At 62.4% G+C, this 18,000-nt stretch overlaps 2 protein-coding genes across 2 annotated transcripts; both read left to right on the top strand.

Moving 5' to 3' along the window:
• The first annotated feature begins 1,275 nt into the window (after positions 1 to 1,275).
• LOC115916908 (5-aminolevulinate synthase, erythroid-specific, mitochondrial-like) lies at positions 1,276 to 5,428 on the top strand. The gene is made up of 3 exons (XM_030970639.1): positions 1,276 to 1,303; positions 4,010 to 4,169; positions 5,212 to 5,428. The coding sequence occupies exons 2-3, from the start codon at positions 4,064 to 4,066 to the stop codon at positions 5,364 to 5,366; spliced, it is 261 nt and encodes an 86-aa protein (XP_030826499.1). The 5' UTR covers positions 1,276 to 1,303; positions 4,010 to 4,063; the 3' UTR covers positions 5,367 to 5,428.
• Positions 5,429 to 7,473: 2,045 nt separating this feature from the next.
• LOC115916907 (vasopressin V2 receptor-like) lies at positions 7,474 to 14,748 on the top strand. Its single transcript, XM_030970638.1, has 6 exons — positions 7,474 to 7,634; positions 10,605 to 10,726; positions 10,762 to 11,053; positions 12,791 to 13,730; positions 13,975 to 14,073; positions 14,514 to 14,748. Exons 1-6 carry the CDS (start codon positions 7,629 to 7,631, stop codon positions 14,666 to 14,668), a joined length of 1,614 nt encoding a protein of 537 aa, XP_030826498.1. The 5' UTR covers positions 7,474 to 7,628; the 3' UTR covers positions 14,669 to 14,748.
• Positions 14,749 to 18,000: the final 3,252 nt, after the last annotated feature.

Raw genomic sequence — 18,000 nt, 5'->3', positions numbered from 1 at the left:
GGGGTTTCCTTTGGGGTTTGGGGGGCTCCATAAGGGTCTGGGGGTTTGGGGGGCTCCATAAGGGTCTGGGGGTTTCATTTGGGGATTGGGGGGCTCTATAAGGGTCTGGGGGTTTCATTTGGGGTTTTGGGGGGTCCATAAGTGTTTGGGGGGCTCCATAAGGGTCTGGGGGCTTGGGGGCTCCATAACGGTTTGGGGGTTCCCTTTGGGGTTTTTGGGGGGTCCATAAGTGTTTTGGGGGCTCCATAAGGGGTCTGGGGGTTTTGGGGATCTCTATAAGGGTCTGGGGGGTCCTCCCTTTGGGGTTTGGGGGGCTCCATAATGGTCTGGGGGTTTGGGGGGGGCTCCATAAGGGTTTGGGGGTTCCCTTTGGGGTTTGGGGGGCTCCATAAGGGTCTGGGGGTTTGGGGGATCTCTATAAGGGTCTGGGGGTTCCCTTTGGGGTTTGGGGGCTCCATAAGGGTCTGGGGGTTTGGGGGCTCCATAAGGGTCTCCCATAAGGGTCTGGGGGTTCCCTTTGGGGTTTGGGGGCTCCATAAGGGTCTGGGGGTTTCCTTCGGGTTTTGGGGGCTCCATAAGGGTCTGGGGGTTCCCTGTGTGTCCGGGGCTCTCCCCGCTGATCTCGGGGTCCCCCCCGTGCCGCAGGGAAGGCGCTGGGCGCCGTGGGCTCCTTCGGGCCGCGGGCAGCGGCGCTGCCGCCCTGGTGGACGCCGCGGGGCGCTTCGCGGCGGGCTTCATCTTCACTGGGGCGCGCTGCCGCCCGCCGTGCTCGGGGGGGCCAAACACTGGCGGCGCTGCGGGTGCTGGGGGGGCCCGAGGGGGGCGCCCTGCGCCGCTCGCACCAGCGCCCGTGCCAAACACCGGGGGTTTGGGGGTTTGGGGGTTTGGGGGCCTTTGGGGGTTTGAGGGGCTGCCAGCTGCCAGCCCAGCCACATCGTGCCCGTGCCCCCCGTGAGTGGGGCAATGGGGGGTTTGGGGGGGTTTGGGGGTTTGGGGGGTTTGGGGGAGGTTTGGGGGGTTTGGGGGGGTTTGGGGGGGTTTTTGGGGTGAGCGGGTTGGGGGGCACCACCGGGGGATTTGGGGGGGGGCGTGGGGGAGTTTGGGGGGTTTTGGGGTCGTTTAGGGGGGGTTTGGAGGGGTTTTCGTGCCCGCACCCAGCCACATCGGGACCGGGGTTTGGGGCAGTGGGGGGTTTGGGGGTTTGGGGGTGTTTGGGGGGATTTTGGGGGTTTGGGGGTTTGGGGGTTTGGGGGTTTGGGGGTGCTTGGGGGTGCCAGCGCCCAGCCACATCGTGCCCGTGCCCCCCGTGAGTGGGGCAATGGGGGTTTGGGGGTTGGGGGGTTTGGGGGGCTTTGGGGGGGGGCTTTGGGGGTTTGGGGGTGCCCAGCTGCCCAGCCCCCAGCCACATCGTGCCCGTGCCCCCCGTGAGTGGGGGAATGGGGGGTTTGGGGGGTTTTGGGGGGGATTTGGGGGATTTAGGGGAGGTTTGGGGTCGTTTAGGGGGAGTTGGGGCGGTTCTGGGGGGTTTTGGAGGGGGTTTTGGGGGGGATTTGGGGGAGGATTTTGGGGTGAGCGGGTGCAATGGCGCAGCGCACCACCGGGGGGCGTTCTGGAGCTTGGGGGCATGGGGGAGTTTGCGGGTTTTGGGGAATTTTGGGACGATTTAGGGGGGATTTTGGGGCAGTTTCGGGGGGGGGATTTGTGGGATTTTAGGGAGGGTTTCGAGGGATTTTGGGGAGAACTTGAAGGGATTTCGGGCGAGCGGGTGCAATGGCGCGGAGGCACCACCGGGGGGGCGCTCTGGAGCTTGGGAGTGGCGAGTTTGGGGGGATTCGGAAGAGTTTAGGGGGAGGATAAGGGGAGTCTGGGGGGATTCGAGGGATTTGGGGGGTTGGGGGGGTTGGGGTCGTTTAGGGGGGATTTGGGAGCATTTGGGGTCGTTTAGGGGGAGTTTGGGGCGGTTCTGGGGGGTTTTGGGGCAGTTTTGGGGTGAGCGGGTGCAATGGCGCAGAGCACCACCAGGGGGCGCTCTGGAGCTTGGGGGTGTGGGGGGTTGGGGGGATTTGGGGGTGAAAATTGGGGTGATTCTGGCTGATTTTGGGGTGATTGTTTTGGGATTATTTCAGGCTGATTTTGGGATTATTTCAGGCTGATTTTGGGGTGATTTTGGGGTGATTTCAGGGTGATTTCAGGGTGATTTTGGCTGATTCTGGGCTCATTTTGGGATGATTTTGCAGTGATTTCAGTGTTGGGGTGATTATTTGAGGATTATTTTAGGGTGATTTTGGCTGATTTTGGGGTGATTATTTGGGATTATTTGGGGCTGATTTTGGGGTGATATTTTGGGATTATTTTAGGGTGATTTTGGGGTGATTCTGGCTGATTTTGGGGTGACTGGGATTATTTCAGGCTGATTTTGGGGCGATTTCAGGGTGATTTTGGGGTGATTATTTGGGATTATTTCAGGCTGATTTTGGGGTGATTTCAGGGTGATTTTAGGCTGATGATTTCAGGCTGATTTGGGGCTGATTTTGGGGTGATTTTTACCGGTTTTGGGGCAGGTGGGTGACTATTTTGGGGTGATTTTGGTTGATTTCAGGGTGATTTTGGGGTGATTATTTGGGATTATTTCAGGCTGATTTTGGGCTGATTTTGGGGTGATTTCAGGCTGATTTTGGGCTGATGATTTCAGACTGATTTGGGGCTGATTTTGGGGTGATTTCAGGATGATTTGGGGGTGATTATTTTAGGGTGATTTTTGCTGACTTCGGGGTGATTTTGCAGTGATTTCAGAGTTGTTTCAGGGTGATTATTTGGGGATTATTTTAGGGCGATTTTTTTCTGATTTTGGGCTGATTCTGGCTGATTTTAGGGTGATGATTTTGGGATTATTTCAGGCTGATTTTAGGGTGATTTTGGGGTGATTATTTGGGATTATTTCAGGCTGATTTTAGGGTGATTTCAGGGTGATTTTGGGGTGATGATTTCAGGCTGATTTGGGGCTGATTTTGGGGCTGATTTTGGGGGTGATTTTGGGGTGATTTTGGCTGATTTCAGGGTGATTTTGGGGTGACTCTGGCTGATTTTGGGGTGCTTATTTTGGGATTATTTCAGGCTGATTTGGGGCTGATTTTGGGGTGATTTTGGGGTGATTTTGGGGCTGATTTTGGGGTGATTTTGGGGTGATTTTGGGGTGATTCTGGCTGATTTCAGGGTGATTTTGGGCTGATGATTTCAGGCCGATTTGGGGCTGATTTTGGGGTGATTTTGGCTGATTTCAGGCTGATTTTGGGGTGATTTCAGGGTGATTTTGGGGTGATTATTTGGGATTATTTCAGGCCGATTTTGGGGTGATTTTGGGCTGATTTCAGGCTGATTTTGGGGTGACTCTGGCTGATTTTGGGGTGCTTATTTTGGGATGATTTCAGGCCGATTTGGGGCTGATTTTGGGGTGATTTTGGCCGTTTTCAGGGCAGGTGGGCGGCGCTGGCCGCCACGCGGCTGAGCCGGGCGCTGCTGGAGCGCGGGATGTCCCTGTGGGGTGGGATGGGGCTGGGGGGGTCATTTTGGGGTGATTTTGGCTGATTTTGGGGTGATTTTCAGGCCGATTTGGGGCTGATTTTGGGGTTATTTCAGGGTGGTTTTGGCTGATATCAGGCCTATTTGGGATTTGGGGATTTGGGGCTGATTTTGGGGTGATTTTGGCTGATTTCAGGGTGATTTTGGGGTGACTCTGGCTGATTTTGGGGTGCTTATTTTGGGATGATTTCAGGCCGATTTAGGGCTGATTTTGGGGTGATTTTGGGGTTATTTCAGGGTGATTTTGGCTGATATCAGGGTGACTATTTGGGATGATTTCAGGCCGATTTGGGGCTGGTTTTGGGGTGATTTTGGGGTTATTTCAGGGTGGTTTTGGCTGATATCAGGGTGACTATTTGGGATGATTTCAGGCCGATTTGGGGCTGGTTTGGGGCTGGTTTTGGGCTGATTCTGGCCGTTTTCGGGGCAGGTGGGCGACGCGCTGGCCGCCACGCGGCTGAGCCGGGCGCTGCTGGAGCGCGGGATGTTCGTCCAGGCCATCAACCCCCCCACGGTGCCGCGGGGGGGGGAGCTGCTGCGCATCGCCCCCACCCCCCAGCACAGCCCCGAGATGATGGAGCGGCTGGCAGGTGGGGGAGGGGCGCAGGGGGCACGGGGGGGGCACCGAGGGGCATGGGGGGCAAAGGGGACATGAGGGGGACACCGAGGGGCATGGGGGAGGGGGCACTGGGACATGGGGGGGACACCAGGACATTGGGGGACACCGAGGACACTTGGGGGGCACTGGGACATGGGGGGGAAATGGGGACATGGGGGGGCAAAGGGGACATGGGGGGACACCAGGACATGGGGGGGGGCATCAGGGAGATGGGGGGCACTGGGACATGATGGGGGGCACTGGGACATGGGGGGGGAAAGGGGGACATGGGGGGGACACCGAGGGGGACACAGGGGACACGGGGGGTACTGGGACTAACGGGGCATGGGGGGCAACACTGGGGGACACGGGGGCAGACACTGGGGGGGGGACATGGGGGGACACCAAGAACCGGGACACCAAGAACTGGGGGGCAACACAGAGGGACATGGGGGGGCAAAGGGGACATGGGGGGACACTGGGGGGACATGGGGGGGCATCAGGACAAGGGGGGGCACTGGGACAAGGGGAGGGACACGAGGGGGCACTGAGGGTGACAAGGGGGGGGCACCGGGAACTGGGGGGGCACCGGGACAAGGGGGAGAAACGGGGACATGGGGGGGGCACGGGGGGGAGACACTGGGACATGGGGGGGACATGGGAGGGACACCAAGAACCGGGGGCGGGTCACTCGGGGGTCACTCGGGGGTCACTGGGGGTCACTCGGGGGTCACTCGGGGGTCACTCGGGGGTCAATGGTCACTCGGGGGTCACTCGGGGGTCACTCGGGGGTCACTGTCCCCCCAGGGGTCCGGTGCTGGGGGGCTGGGGGTCACTCGGGGTCACTCGGGGGTCACTCCGGGGGGGGTCACTGGGGGTCACGGGGGTCACTCGGGGGTCACTCGGGGGTCACTCCGGGGGGTCACTCGGGGGTCACTCGGGGGTCACTCGGGATGGTCAATGGTCACTCGGGGGTCACTCGGGGGTCACTCGGGGGTCACTGGGCTGTCCCCTCTCACTGTGTCCCCCCCCAGAGGCGCTGTCCGAGTGCTGGGGGGCGCTGGGGCTGCCCCGGGACTCCCCCCTGGGCCCCGCGTGCGCCTCGTGCCAGAGACCCCTGCACCTGTCGCTGATGAGCGCCTGGGAGCGGCAGCACTTCCTGCAGGGGGCGATCGCGGGCACGGCCTGAGACCCCCCCAGAAACGGCCTGGGACCCCTCCCCAAAACAGCCTGGGACCCCCAAAACCGCCTGGGACCCCCAAAAACGGCCTGGGACCCCTCCCCAAAACAGCCTGGGACCCCCCAAAACAGCCTGGGACCCCCAAAACCGCCTGAGACCCCCCAAAAACGGCCTGGGACCCCTCCCCAAAAACGGCCTGGGACCCCCGGAACCGCCTGAGACCCCTCCCAAAACCCCTGGCCCCCAAAACAGACCCCCCAAAACACCCTGGGACCCCCGGGACCCCCACAAACCCCCAAAACACCTGAGAGGCCCTCCCAAAGACCCCTCCCAAAACAGCCTGAGACCCCTCCCCACCTGAGACCCCCGGAACCGCCTGAGGCCCCCAAAAACCGCCTGGGACCCCTCCCAGTCTATCCCAGTTTGGTCCCAGTCCCTCCCAGTATCCCCAGTGCCCCTCCCAGTCCCTCCCAGTTTGCTCCCAGTCCCTCCCAGTTTGCTCCCAGTCCCTCCCAGTCCCTCCCAGTCCCTCCCAGTTTGCTCCCAGTCGCTCCCAGTTTGGTCCCAGTGCCATCCCAGTTTGATCCCAGTGCCATTCCAGTTTGCTCCCAGTCCACTCCAGCCCCTCTCCCAGTGCTCCCAGTCACTCCCAGTATCCCCAGTTGCCTCCCAGTTTGGTCGCAGTCCATCCCAGTCCATCCCAGTCCATCCCAGTCCCTCCCAGTCCCTCCCAGTCCATCCCAGTCCCTCCCAGTCCCTCCCAGTTTGGTCCCAGTCCATCCCAGTCCCTCCCAGTCCCCCCCAGTCCCCCCCAGTCCCCCAGTTCCCCCCAGTCCCTCCCAGTGCTCCCAGTACAAACGCCAATAAACCAGTACGGCACTGCTGCTGTTCCCGTCTCTTTATTTTGGGGTTCGGGGGGTCCCAATTCCCTCCCCTCCCCAAATTCCCCCAAAACTCCCCCAGTTCCGCCCCTCCCCCAGTTCCGCCCCTCCCCCACCCCAAAACTCTCCAATTCCGCCCCTCCCCCACCCCTCCCAGTGCTCCCAGTTCCGGACCATCAACCATAATGGGATGGAGGCTGTGACGTCATTATGGGGGGGTGCCCAGTTTCCGCCCCCACCCCCCCCAGTCCATCCCAGTTCGATCCCAGTGCCATTCCCAGTTCCTCCCAGTTTGGTCCCAGTCCCTCCCTGTCTCCCCCAGGCCTTCCCAGTGCTCCCAGTTCCCCCCCCAGTCCATTCCAGTTTGCTCCCAGTCCATCCCAGTTTGCTCCCAGTCCCCCCCAGTCCCCCTCCCACTGCTCCCAGTCCCTCCCAGTATCCCCAGTTCTTCCCAGTGCTCCCAGTTTGCTCCCAGTCTATCCCAGTCACCCCCCCCAGTGTCCCCCAGTCCCTCCCAATCTATCCCAGTGCTCCCAGTTTGATCCCAGTTTGATCCCAGTTTCCCCCCAGTCCTTCCCAGTGCTCCCAGTCCCATTCCCAGTCCCCCCCAGTCCCTCCCAGTTTGTTCCCAGTTCCCCCCAGTCCAGTCCATCCCAGTCCATTCCAGTTTGATCCCAGTTTGGTCCCAGTCCCCCCCAGTCCCTCCCAGTCCCATTCCCAGTCCCCCCCAGTCCCAGTCCCAGTCCCTCCCAGTCCCATTCCCAGTCCCCCCCAGTCCCATTCCCAGTTCCCCCAGTCCCTCCCAGTCCCCCCCAGTCCATCCCAGTTCCCCCAGTTTGTTCCCAGTCCCTCCCAGTCCATTCCAGTTTGATCCCAGTTCCCCCAGTTTGTTCCCAGTCCCCCCAGTCCCTCCCAGTCCCCCCAGTCCCTCCCAGTCCATCCCAGTTCCCCCCAGTCCCCCCCAGTTTGTTCCCAGTCCCCCCCAGTCCATCCCAGTCCCCCCCAGTTTGTCCCATTCCAGTTTGATCCCAGTCCCCCCCAGTCCCTCCCAGTCCATCCCAGTTCCCCCCCAGTCCATCCCAGTTCCCCCCCAGTCCATCCCAGTTCCCCCCCAGTTTGTTCCCAGTCCATCCCAGTCCCCCCAGTTCCCCCCCGTTCCCCCCCCCGTGCCCATTACGGCCGCAGCCCGGGGCGGTGGGGGAGGGGCGGTGGGGGAGGGGCGGCCCGGCCCGTTCCTTATCGGGATCTCGGGGCCGTTCGGGGCCAGCGGGCCCCCCGCGGCGGCGGTGACGTCACTCCCAGCGCTCCCAGTCCGAGCCCAGTTCGGCCGCCGGGACCGCGGCGCGCGCGGCGCCCCCAGACCCAAAGCGCGGAGCGACCCCGGCCCGGCATGGAGGTACCGGGGGGGAGGGGAGGGGTCCGGCCGCAACTCCCTTCCCCCGCCTGCCCTGACCCCCCCGGACACCCCCAGACCCAATTTGTGCCCTGTGACCCCCCTGCACCCCACCCCTGGGACACCCCCAGACCCAATTTGCCCCTGTGACCCCCCCTGCACCCCCCCCCGGACACCCCCAGACCCAATTTACCCCTGGGACACCCCCAGACCCAATTTGTGCCCTGTGACCCCCCTGCACCCCACCCCGGACACCCCCAGACCCAATTTGTGCCCTGGGACACCCCCAGACCCAATTTACGCCCCCAGACCCGAATTTACCCCTGACACCCCCAGACCAGACCCCCCAGACACCCCCAGACCCAATTTACGCCCCCAGACCCTCCCCCAGACCCAATTTACACCCCAGACCCAGACCCCCCCCAGACCCAATTTACACCCCCAGGACCCCCCCAGACCTCCCCAGACCCTCCCAGGACACCCCAGACCCAATTTGTGCCCTGTGACCCCCTGCACCCCAGGGACCCCCCAGACCCAATTTGTGCCCTGTGATCCCCTGCACCCCACCCCGACACCCCCAGACCCAATTTACCCCTCTGGGACACCCCCAGACCCAATTTATGCCCCCCCCCCCCCCCCCACCCCGACCCCCCAGACCCGATTTACAACCCCTTGTGACACCCCCAGACCCAATTTACGCCCCCAGGGATACCCCCAGACACCCCCAGACCCCCCCAGACCCAATTTACGCCCCCAGACCCAATTTACCCTCCCAGGACACCCCCAGACCTCCCCCAGACCAAATTCCCCCCCCTTATGACACCCCCAGACCAAATTTACCCCACCCCAGACCCCCCCACCCCCAATTCACCCCCAGGACACCCCCAGACTCAATTTACCCACCCAGGCCCCAATTTACCCCCCCCTAAGAAACCCCCAGACCCAATTTACCACCCTTTGGACACCCCAGACCAAATTTACCCCTCTGGGATACCCCCAGACCCCCGGACACCCCCAGACCCAATTTATGCCCCCAGACCCCATTTACCCTCCCAGGACACCCCCAGACCTCTCCCAGACCCAAGTTACCCCCCCTTATGACACCCCCAGACCCAATTTACGCCCCCAGACCCGAATTTACCCCTCTGGGATAGCCCCATGATTCCCCAGACACCCCCCCCAATTTTCCCCCCATTTCCAGACCCCCCAGACCCAATTCCACCCCAGGATCCCACATTTTATCCCCCAGACCCCCATTATGATGGGACCCCCAGACTCAATTTATGCCCATTTCCCCCCCCTCACCCCACCCCTGGGACACCCCCAGACCCAATTTCTGTCCCCCAGACTCAATTTATTCTCCCCAGGACACCCCCAGACCCAATTTCCCCCCCATTTCCCCATTTCCCCTCCCTAGACCCCCATTATGACACCCCCAGACCCAATTCCTTTCCCCCTACACCCCATTTCCCCCCATTTTCCCCCGTTATGATGCCCCCATTATGACGCCCCCCCGTTTTCCCCCATTTCTGTCCCCTAGACCCCATTTCCTCCCCACTTATCCACATTTCCCCCAGACCCCCCCCCCATCAGCCCCCATTTCCCCCCCATTTCCCCCCCATTTCTCCCCATTATGACACCCCCAGACCCAATTTCTGTCCCCTAGACCCCATTTACCCCCCATTATGACCCAATTTCTGACCCTAGATCCCCATTCTCCCCCATTATGACACCCCCAGACCCAATTTCCCCATTTCTCCCCTATTTGCCCCATTATGACCCCCCAGACCCAATTTATCCCCATTTCCCCCCATTCTCCCCCATTTCCCCCCCATTCCCCCCCATTTCTGTCCCCAGACCCCATTTCCCCCTTTCTCCCCCCAGACCCCCCCCCAGACCCCATTTATCCCCATTTCCCCCCATTATGACACCCCCCAGACCCAATTTCTTCCCGCCTAGACCCCATTTCCCCCCATGTACCCCCCTAGATCCCCATTATGACGCCCCCCAGACCCAATTTCTGTCTCCTAGACCCCATTCTCCCCCATTATGACACCCCCAGACCCAATTTATCCCCATTTCTCCCCCATTTGCCCCCTATTATGACCCCCAGACCCAATTTCTTTCCCCCAGACCCCATTTCCCCCATTTCCCCCCCATTCTCCCCATTATGACACCCCCAGACCCAATTTCTGTCCCCTAGACCCCATTTACCCCCATTATAACACCCCCAGACCCAATTTATCCCCATTTCCCCCCATTATGACACCCCCAGACCCAATTCCTTTCCCCTACACCCCATTTGTCCCCCATTTACCCCCCATTCTCCCCAATTTTTGTCCCCTAGACCCCATTTAGCCCCATTTCCCCCCATTTACCCCCATTACAACACCCCCAGACCCAGTTTATCCCCATTCTCCCCCATTATGACGCCCCCAGACCCAATTTATCCCCATTTCCCCTATGACGCCCCAGACCCAATTTCTGTCCCCTTTACACCCCATTTCTCCCCATTTACCCCCCATTACCCCAATTTATCCCCATTTTCTCCCCATTCTCCCCCATTATGACACCCCCAGACCCAATTTCTGTCCCCTACACCCCATTTATCCCCCATTTCCCTCCCATTCTCCCCCATTATGACGCCCCCAGACTCAATTTATCCCCATTCTCCCCATTATAACCCCCCCCAGACCCAATTCCTTTCCCCCTACACCCCATTTGTCCCCCATTTACCCCCATTATGACGCCCCCAGACCCAATTTATCCCCATTTTCTCCCCATTCTCCCCCATTATGACACCCCCAGACCCAATTTCTGTCCCCTACACCCCATTTGTCCCCCATTTCCCTCCCATTCTCCCCCATTATGACGCCCCCAGACCCAATTCCTTTCCCCCTACACCCCATTTCTCCCCATTCTCCCCCATTATAACGTCCCCCAGACCCATTTCTCCCCCGTTTCCTCCCGCAGACGCCCCCGCCGGTCACTCCCGCTCCGCCCCGGGACGCGGCTCTGGCCGTGGCCGAGGTCTCGGTGCTGTCGCTGCTCTTCCTGCTGGCCGTGTCCAGCAACCTGCTGGTGCTGCTGGCGCTGCCGCTCCGCTTCGCGCCTCTCGCGGCGCCCGCCCGCGCAGCCCCCGCGCGCCCAGCGGGCCGCTGCGCCGTTACCTGCGGCACCTGAGCGCGGCGGACCTGGCGGCGGCCGCGGGGCTCGTGCTGCCGCAGCTGCTGTGGGACCTCACGGACCGGTTCCGCGGGCCCGACCCGCTCTGCCGCCTCACCAAGTACCTGCAGGGCGTCGCCATGTTCGCCTCGGCCTACGTGGCCGTGGCCATGGCGTGGGACCGGCACCGGGCCATCTGCCGGCCCCTGGGCACGGCGCGGGGCACGGCGAGGGACAGGCAGGGGACACGGCGGGACGTGGGGGCTGGGGGCGCTGGGGGGGGCAGCGGGACACGGGGACAGTCCGGGTGCTGGGGGTGGATCAGGGGACACGGGACACCGGGACTGGGACTGGGGACATTGGGACAAAGGGGACACCCGTGGGGACACAGGGGGACAGTCCGGGTGCTGGGGGTGGATCAGGGGACACGGGGACACCGCTGGGGACACCGGGACATGGGGACAAAGTGGGGACACTGGTGGGGACAGCGGGGACACGGGGACAGTCCGGGTGCTGGGGGTGGATCAGGGGACACGGGGACACTGCGGGCACTGGGGACACCAGGACATGGGGACAAACACGGGGACAAACTGGGGGACACGGGGACACTGGGGAGAATGGGGACACTGGGGGGAATGGGGACACTGCTGGGGACACCGGGGCACAGGGACAGTCCAGGTGCTGGGGGTGGATCAGGGGACACGGGGACACCGCTGGAGACACTGGGGACACCGGGACACGGGGACAAAGTGGGGACATTGATGGGGACATCAGGACACGGGGACAGTCCGGGTGCTGGGGACGGGGCAGGGGACACGGCGATACTGGGGCGCGGGGACAAACTGGGGGACATGGGGACACTGAGGGGGACACTGGGGGGATTGGGGACAGCGGGAGACGGGGACAAAGTGGGGACACTGGGGGCACTGGGGGCGTTGGGAATGGGGTGCAGGGACACGGGGACACTGGGGACACCCGGGGAAGGACACGGGGACAAACGTGGGGACACGGGGACACTGGGAGTGGCAGGAGCTGGGGGTGGCACCGGAGGGGGACTGGGGACAGCGGGGCCACCAGAGATGGGGACACACGGGGACCTGGGGACACTGGGGACACTGGGAGCGGCCCAGGGGGACACTCGGGGTGCTGGGGGTGGGGACACAGGGACACGGGGGCCACCCGGGGTGGGACACAGGGAGCCAGGGGCTGCTGGCGGTGGGGACACGGGGACAGCAGCAGGGACACGGGGGCGCAGGGACGCAGGGACACCTGGGATGGCACCTGGGAACCTGCCGGGGGCTGGGGACACGGGACAGCGCTGGGGACAGCCCTGGGGACAGCAGGGACAGCAGGGGACAGCGGGGACAGCGGGGACAGCAGCACTGCCACGTCCCCTCTGTGTCCCCCCAGGGCCCTGTGCCATCCCAGTGTCCCCAACCCTCCATGTCACACAAGTGTCCCCAAGTCCCAGTGGCACCCCGGTGTCCCACCGTGTGTCCCCAGTGCCACCAAGTCCCAGTGTCACCTCAGTGTCCCTCCATGTGTCCCCAATGTCCCCAAGTCCCAATGGCACCCCAATGTCACTCCACATCACCCCAGTGTCCCCAAGCCCCAGTGGCACCCCGGTGTCCCTCCCCAATGTCCCCAAGTGGCACTCCCGTGTCCCTCCATGTCACCCCAATGTCCCCAAGTCCCAATGCCACCCCAGTGTCACTCCATGTCACCCCAGTGTCCCCAAGTCCCAGTAGCAGCCCGGTGTCCTTCCACATCACCCCAATGTCCCACCGTGTGTCCCCAGTGTCACCAAGTCCCAATGGCAGCCCGGTGTCCTTCCATGTCACCCCAGTGTCCCACCGTGCATCTCCAAGCCCCAATGCCACCCCAATGTCCCTCTGTGCCACCCCAATGTCCCCAGGTCCCAATGCCACCCCAATGTCCCTCTGTGCCACCCCAGTGTCCCCATCACCCCCTTTGTCCCCCCTGATGCCCACCAGGTCCCTGTCACAGGCCACCCTGAGGGGGACCGGGGCCACCATGGAAAGGTCCTGGGCCACCGTGGGGGACTCTGGGGCCACCATGCAGGACTCTGGGTCCGGTGCCACCACAGCTGGATCTGGGACCACCACAGCTGGATCCGGGACCACCACAGCTGGATCTGGGACCGCCACAGCTGGCTCTGGGACCACCACACCTGGCTCTGGGACCACCACAGCTGGATCCGGGGCCACCACAGCTGGATCCGGGGCACCACAGCTGGCTCTGGGACCACCACACCTGGCTCTGGGACCACCACAGCTGGATCTGGGACCACCACAGCTGGATCCGGGGGCACCACAGCTGGATCTGGGGCCACCACAGCTGGATCGGATGCCACCAGGCGGTGGTGGCGGGTGGCCGCCGACCGCGCCCGCTCGGGACTGTCCCGGTTCCCCGGCCCCGTCCCGGTTCCCCTCGGCCCCGTCCCGGTTCCGCTCGGCCCTGTCCCGGTTCCCTCGGCCCCGTCCCGGTTCCCCTCGGCCCTGTCCCGGTTCCCCTCGGCCCCGTCCCGGTTCCGCTCGGCCCTGTCCCGGTTCCGCTCGGCCCTGTCGCGGTTCCGCCGCCGCTGGGACGCGCTGGCCACGGCCTGGGCGCTGGCGCTGCTCTTCGGGCTGCCGCAGGTCGGCATCTTCGGGCAGCGCGAGGTGGCGCCGGGCGAGCGCGACTGCTGGGCGGCGTTCGCGCAGCCCTGGGGCGCCCGCGCCTACGTGACCTGGGTGGCGCTGGCCGTGCTGGTGGCGCCCGCGCTGCTGCTCGGGGTGCTGCTCGTGGCCGTGGCCCGGGCGCTCCGCGGCAGCCCCGGCGGGCCCGGCGGGCTCGGCCGCGCCCGCGCCAAGAGCCACCGCATGGCGGCCGTGGTGCTGGGCGTGGTGCGTGGACGCCGTTCTGCTCTGGGCCGTGGGGACCCCGGCCGCCGACGGAAGGTGCGCGGGGCATGGGGACACAGGGACACATGGACATGGACATGGGGACAGGGACACAGGGACATGGGGACACAGGGACACGGGGACAGGGGACAGGGCCGTGGGGACCCCTGGGGGTGACAGGGGACACTTGGGGACATGGGGACATGGATGGGGACACAGGGACACAGGGACATGGACATGGGGACAGGGACAGGGACACAGGGACATGGGGACAGGGTCACACATGGGGACACGGGGTGTGTTCGTGCTCTGCTGGACGCCGTTCTTCTGCGCGCAGCTCTGGGCCGTGTGGGACCCCCGAGCACCGACGGAAGGTGAGAGGGGACAGGGGACACAGGGACATGGGGACATGGGGACATGGGGTTACATGGGGACAGGGGACATGGGGACATGGGGACATGGATGGGGACATGGGGACAGGGACACAGGGACAGGGGGACACAGGGACAGGGGGACAGGGGATGGGGTGACAACACGGGGACACAGGGACACAGTGATGGGGATGGGGCCAGGGGGGTGACAGTGCCATGGGGGGGGTGACAGCCCCACGGTGACACCAACCCACGCCGGGCTCTGCTCTCCCTGTGCGTGGCTGTCCCCCAGTGTCCCCATCCCGGCCGTGTCCCCAATGTCCCCAATGTCCCCAATGTCCCCAATGTCCCCAATGTCCCCAATGTCCCCAATGTCCCCACTGTCCCCGATGTCCGCAATCCCCAATGTCCCCTTGTGTCCCCACTGTCCCCAATGTCCCCAGGGCCCGCGTTCACCATCCTGATGCTCCTGGCCAGCCTGACCAGCTGCACCAACCCCTGGATCTCGGCCGCCTTCAGCACCAGCCTGGCCCGGGCCATGGGCAGGGTGCTGTGTCCCTGCCGCAGCCACCGTGGGGACACCGGGGGACAGCGGTGACACCGAGTGACACTGAGTGACACTGGGCACGGCCATGGGCAGGGTGCTGTGTCCCTGCCGCCACCACCGTGGGGACACCGGGGACAGCGGTGACACCGAGTGACACTGAGTGACACTGAGTGACACCGGGCTATGGCCCGGCTGCTGTGTCCCTGCCGCCACCGTGACACCGGGGGACATGGGACACCGGGACACTGCTGTGCTGTGTCCCTGCCGCCACCACCATGGGGACATGGGTGACATTGGTGACACGGGGCCATGGCCCGGCTCCTGTGTCCCTGCTGCCATTGTGGGGACAATGGGGACACTGGGTGGCATCGGTGACACCGAGTGACACAGCAGGCCATGGGCCAGGGGTGTCCCTGCCACCAGGGGGACATGGGTGACCTGACTGGGCTGTGTCCCTGCCCTGTGTCACCGCCATTGTGGGGACACCAGGGGACACTGGGTGGCATCGGTGACACCGAGTGACACAGGGTGACCCAGGGGTGACCCACTGGGTGACTGGTGGGACACCAGGGACACCAGGGGACACTGGTGACAGGAGGGACACCGGGTGACATCGAGTGACACTGGGTGACACAGGGGGTGACACAGGTGACACAGGTGACACAGGTGACACAGGTGACACAGGGGTGACACAGGTGACACAGGTGACACAGGTGACACAGGTGACAGCGGGTGACACAGGTGACATCGGGTGACAGGGGGGTCACTCAATTGTCACACGGTGGGGGTGGCACTGTGGGGGTCACTCAGGGGTCACTCAGTGTCACCCAGAGGTCACTCGGGGTCACACACAGTGGGGGAGGGGTCGCGCCAAGATTTGGGCCCAATTTGGGGGCGGGGCTTGGGGAGGGGGCGGGGCTTGTGCGAGGCGACAAAAGGGGCGGGGCCAAACCCCCCCTGCTCTGTGGGAAGCCAATCACAATAAAGCTGATTTGTACCCCAAATTGCCCCAAAATTGCACATTTTACCCCAAAATTGCACATTTTACCCCAAAATTGCCCCAAAATTGCACATTTTTACCCCAAAATTGCACATTTTTACCCCAAAATTGCCCCAAAATTGCACATTTTACCCCAAAATTGCACATTTTTACCCCCAAATTCCACATTTTTACCCCAAAATTTCCACATTTTTACCCCAAAATTGCACATTTTTACCCCAAAATTCCACATTTTTACCCCCAAAATTTCCACATTTTCCCCCCCATTTTTCCCCCAAAATTTTCCAGATTTTTACCCCAAATTTCCAAATTCTTACCCCCAAAACTTTCACATTTTTACCCCCACAATTTGCACATTTTTACCTCCGTGGGTTTGGGGTCTGTGGGTTTTATTCTCTCTGTAGGTTTGGGGTCTCGGTGAGGTTTTGGGGTCCCCCGGCTTTTTGGGGTCCCCCCGGGTTTTGGGGTCCCCCCGGGGGGTCTCCGTGGTTTTGGGGTCTCTGTAGATTTTGGGGTCCCCCCGAGATGGTTTTGGGGTCCCCCGGGGTTTTGGGGTCCCCGCGGGTTTGGGGTCTGTAGGTTTTGTTGTCTCTGTGGCTTTGGGGTCTCTGTCAGTTTGGGTTCGCCCCCAGGAGGTTTTGGGGTCCCCCCGGCTGTTTTAGGGGTCCCCCTAGGTTTTGGGGTCCCTTCAGGATGTTTTGGGGTTTTGGGGTCTCTGTGGTTTTGGGGTCCCTGTAGGTTTTGGGGTTCCCCCGGGTTTTGGGGTCTCCCCGGGGGTCTCTGTGGTTTTGGGGTCTCCCCCTGTGGTTTTGGGGTCTCTGTGACTTTTGGGGTCCCCCGAGGTGTTTTTGGGCCCCCCCCGGTATTTTGGAATCCCTGTGGGTTTGGGGTCTGTAGGGTTTATTGTCTCTATAGCTTTGGGGTCCCTGTAGATTTTGGGGTCCCCCCGGGGGTCCCTGTAGATTTTGGGGTCCCCTCAGGATGTTTTGGGGTCTCTGTGGGTTTCATTGTCTCTGTGAGTTTGGGGTCCCCCCAGGATGTTTTGGGGTCTCTGTGGTTTTGGGGTCTCTGTAGGTTTTGGGTTCTCCCCGATGTTTTTGGGGTCCCCCCGGTATTTTGGAGTCCCTGTGGGTTTGGGGTCTGTAGGTTTTATTGTCTCCGTAGCTTTGGGGTCCCTGTAGGTTTTGGGGTCCCCCCGAGGTTTTGGGGTCACCCCGGGGGTCCCTGTAGATTTTGGGGTCCCTGTAGATTTTGGGGTCCCCCCGGGGGTCCCTGTAGATTTTGGGGTCCCCCCGGGTTTTGGGATCTCCCCGGGGGTCTCTGGGGGTTTGGGGTCCCCGCGAGGGTTTGGGGTCCCCCCGGGGGTCCCTGTAGATTTTGGGGTCCCCTCAGGATGTTTTGGGGTCTCTGTGGGTTTGGGGTCCCTGTAGGTTTTGGGTTCTCCCCGGGTTTTGGGGTCCCCCCGGGGGTCTCTGTGGGTTTCATTGTCTCTGTGAGTTTGGGATCCCCCCAGGATGTTTTGGGGTCACCCCGGGTTTTGGGGTCTCTGTGACTTTTGGGGTCCCCCGAGGTGTTTTTGGGGTCCCCCCGGTATTTTGGAGTCCCTGTGGGTTTGGGGTCTGTAGGGTTTATTGTCTCCGTAGCTTTGGGGTCCCTGTAGGTTTTGGGGTCCCCCCGGGTTGTGGGGTCCCCCCGGGGGTCCCTGTAGGTTTTGGGGTTCCCCCCGGGTTGTGGGGTCCCCCCGGGGGTCTCTGTAGGTTTTGGGGTCCCCTCAGGATGTTTTGGGGTCTGTAGGTTTCATTGTCTCTGTGGGTTTGGGGTCCCTGTAGATTTTGGGGTTCCCCAGAGGTTTTGGGGTCCCCCCGGGGGTCTCTGTGGGTTTCATTGTCTCTGTGAGTTTGGGGTCACCCCGGCTGTTTTTGGGGTCCCCCCGAGGTTGTGGGGTCCCCCCGGGGGTCCCTGTAGGTTTTGGGGTCCCCTCAGGATGTTTTGGGGTCTTTGTAGGTTTTATTGTCTCTGTGGGTTTGGGGTCTCTCTGAGTTTTGGGGTCTCCCCGGGTTTTGGGGTCTCTGTGGTTTTGGGGTCTCTGTAGGTTTTGGGTTCTCCCCGATGTTTTTGGGGTCCCCCCGGTATTTTGGAGTCCCTGTGGGTTTGGGGTCTGTAGGGTGGGTTTCATTGTCTCTGTGAGTTTGGGGTCCCCCCGAGGTTGTGGGGTCCCCCCGGGGGTCCCTGTAGGTTTTGGGGTCCCCTCAGGATGTTTTGGGGTCTCTGTAGGTTTTATTGTCTCTGTGGGTTTGGAGTCTCTCTGAGTTTTGGGGTCTCCCCGGGTTTTGGGGTCTCTGTAGATTTTGGGGTCCCCCCGGGGGTCTCTGTAGATTGTGGG

This window comes from Camarhynchus parvulus, unplaced genomic scaffold (genome assembly GCF_901933205.1).
Source record: "Camarhynchus parvulus unplaced genomic scaffold, STF_HiC, whole genome shotgun sequence".
In the NCBI taxonomy this organism is placed as follows: domain Eukaryota; kingdom Metazoa; phylum Chordata; class Aves; order Passeriformes; family Thraupidae; genus Camarhynchus; species Camarhynchus parvulus.
This window is presented reverse-complemented; position numbering and strand designations above follow the sequence as displayed.

What these genes read in the sequence shown, in the direction of transcription:
- LOC115916908 (XM_030970639.1), top strand. Translation starts at nt 4,064, where the DNA reads ATGTTCGTCCAGGCCATCAACCCCCCCACGGTGCCGCGGGGGGGGGAG. An exon ending in GATGATGGAGCGGCTGGCAG is followed by an intron (nt 4,170 to 5,211) that starts GTGGGGGAGGGG and finishes GTCCCCCCCCAG; the next exon opens with AGGCGCTGTCCGAGTGCTGG.
- LOC115916907 (XM_030970638.1), top strand. An exon ending in CTGCTGGTGCTGCTGGCGCT is followed by an intron (nt 10,727 to 10,761) that starts GCCGCTCCGCTT and finishes CGGCGCCCGCCC; the next exon opens with GCGCAGCCCCCGCGCGCCCA. An exon ending in ACGCCGTTCTGCTCTGGGCC is followed by an intron (nt 13,731 to 13,974) that starts GTGGGGACCCCG and finishes ACATGGGGACAG; the next exon opens with GGTCACACATGGGGACACGG.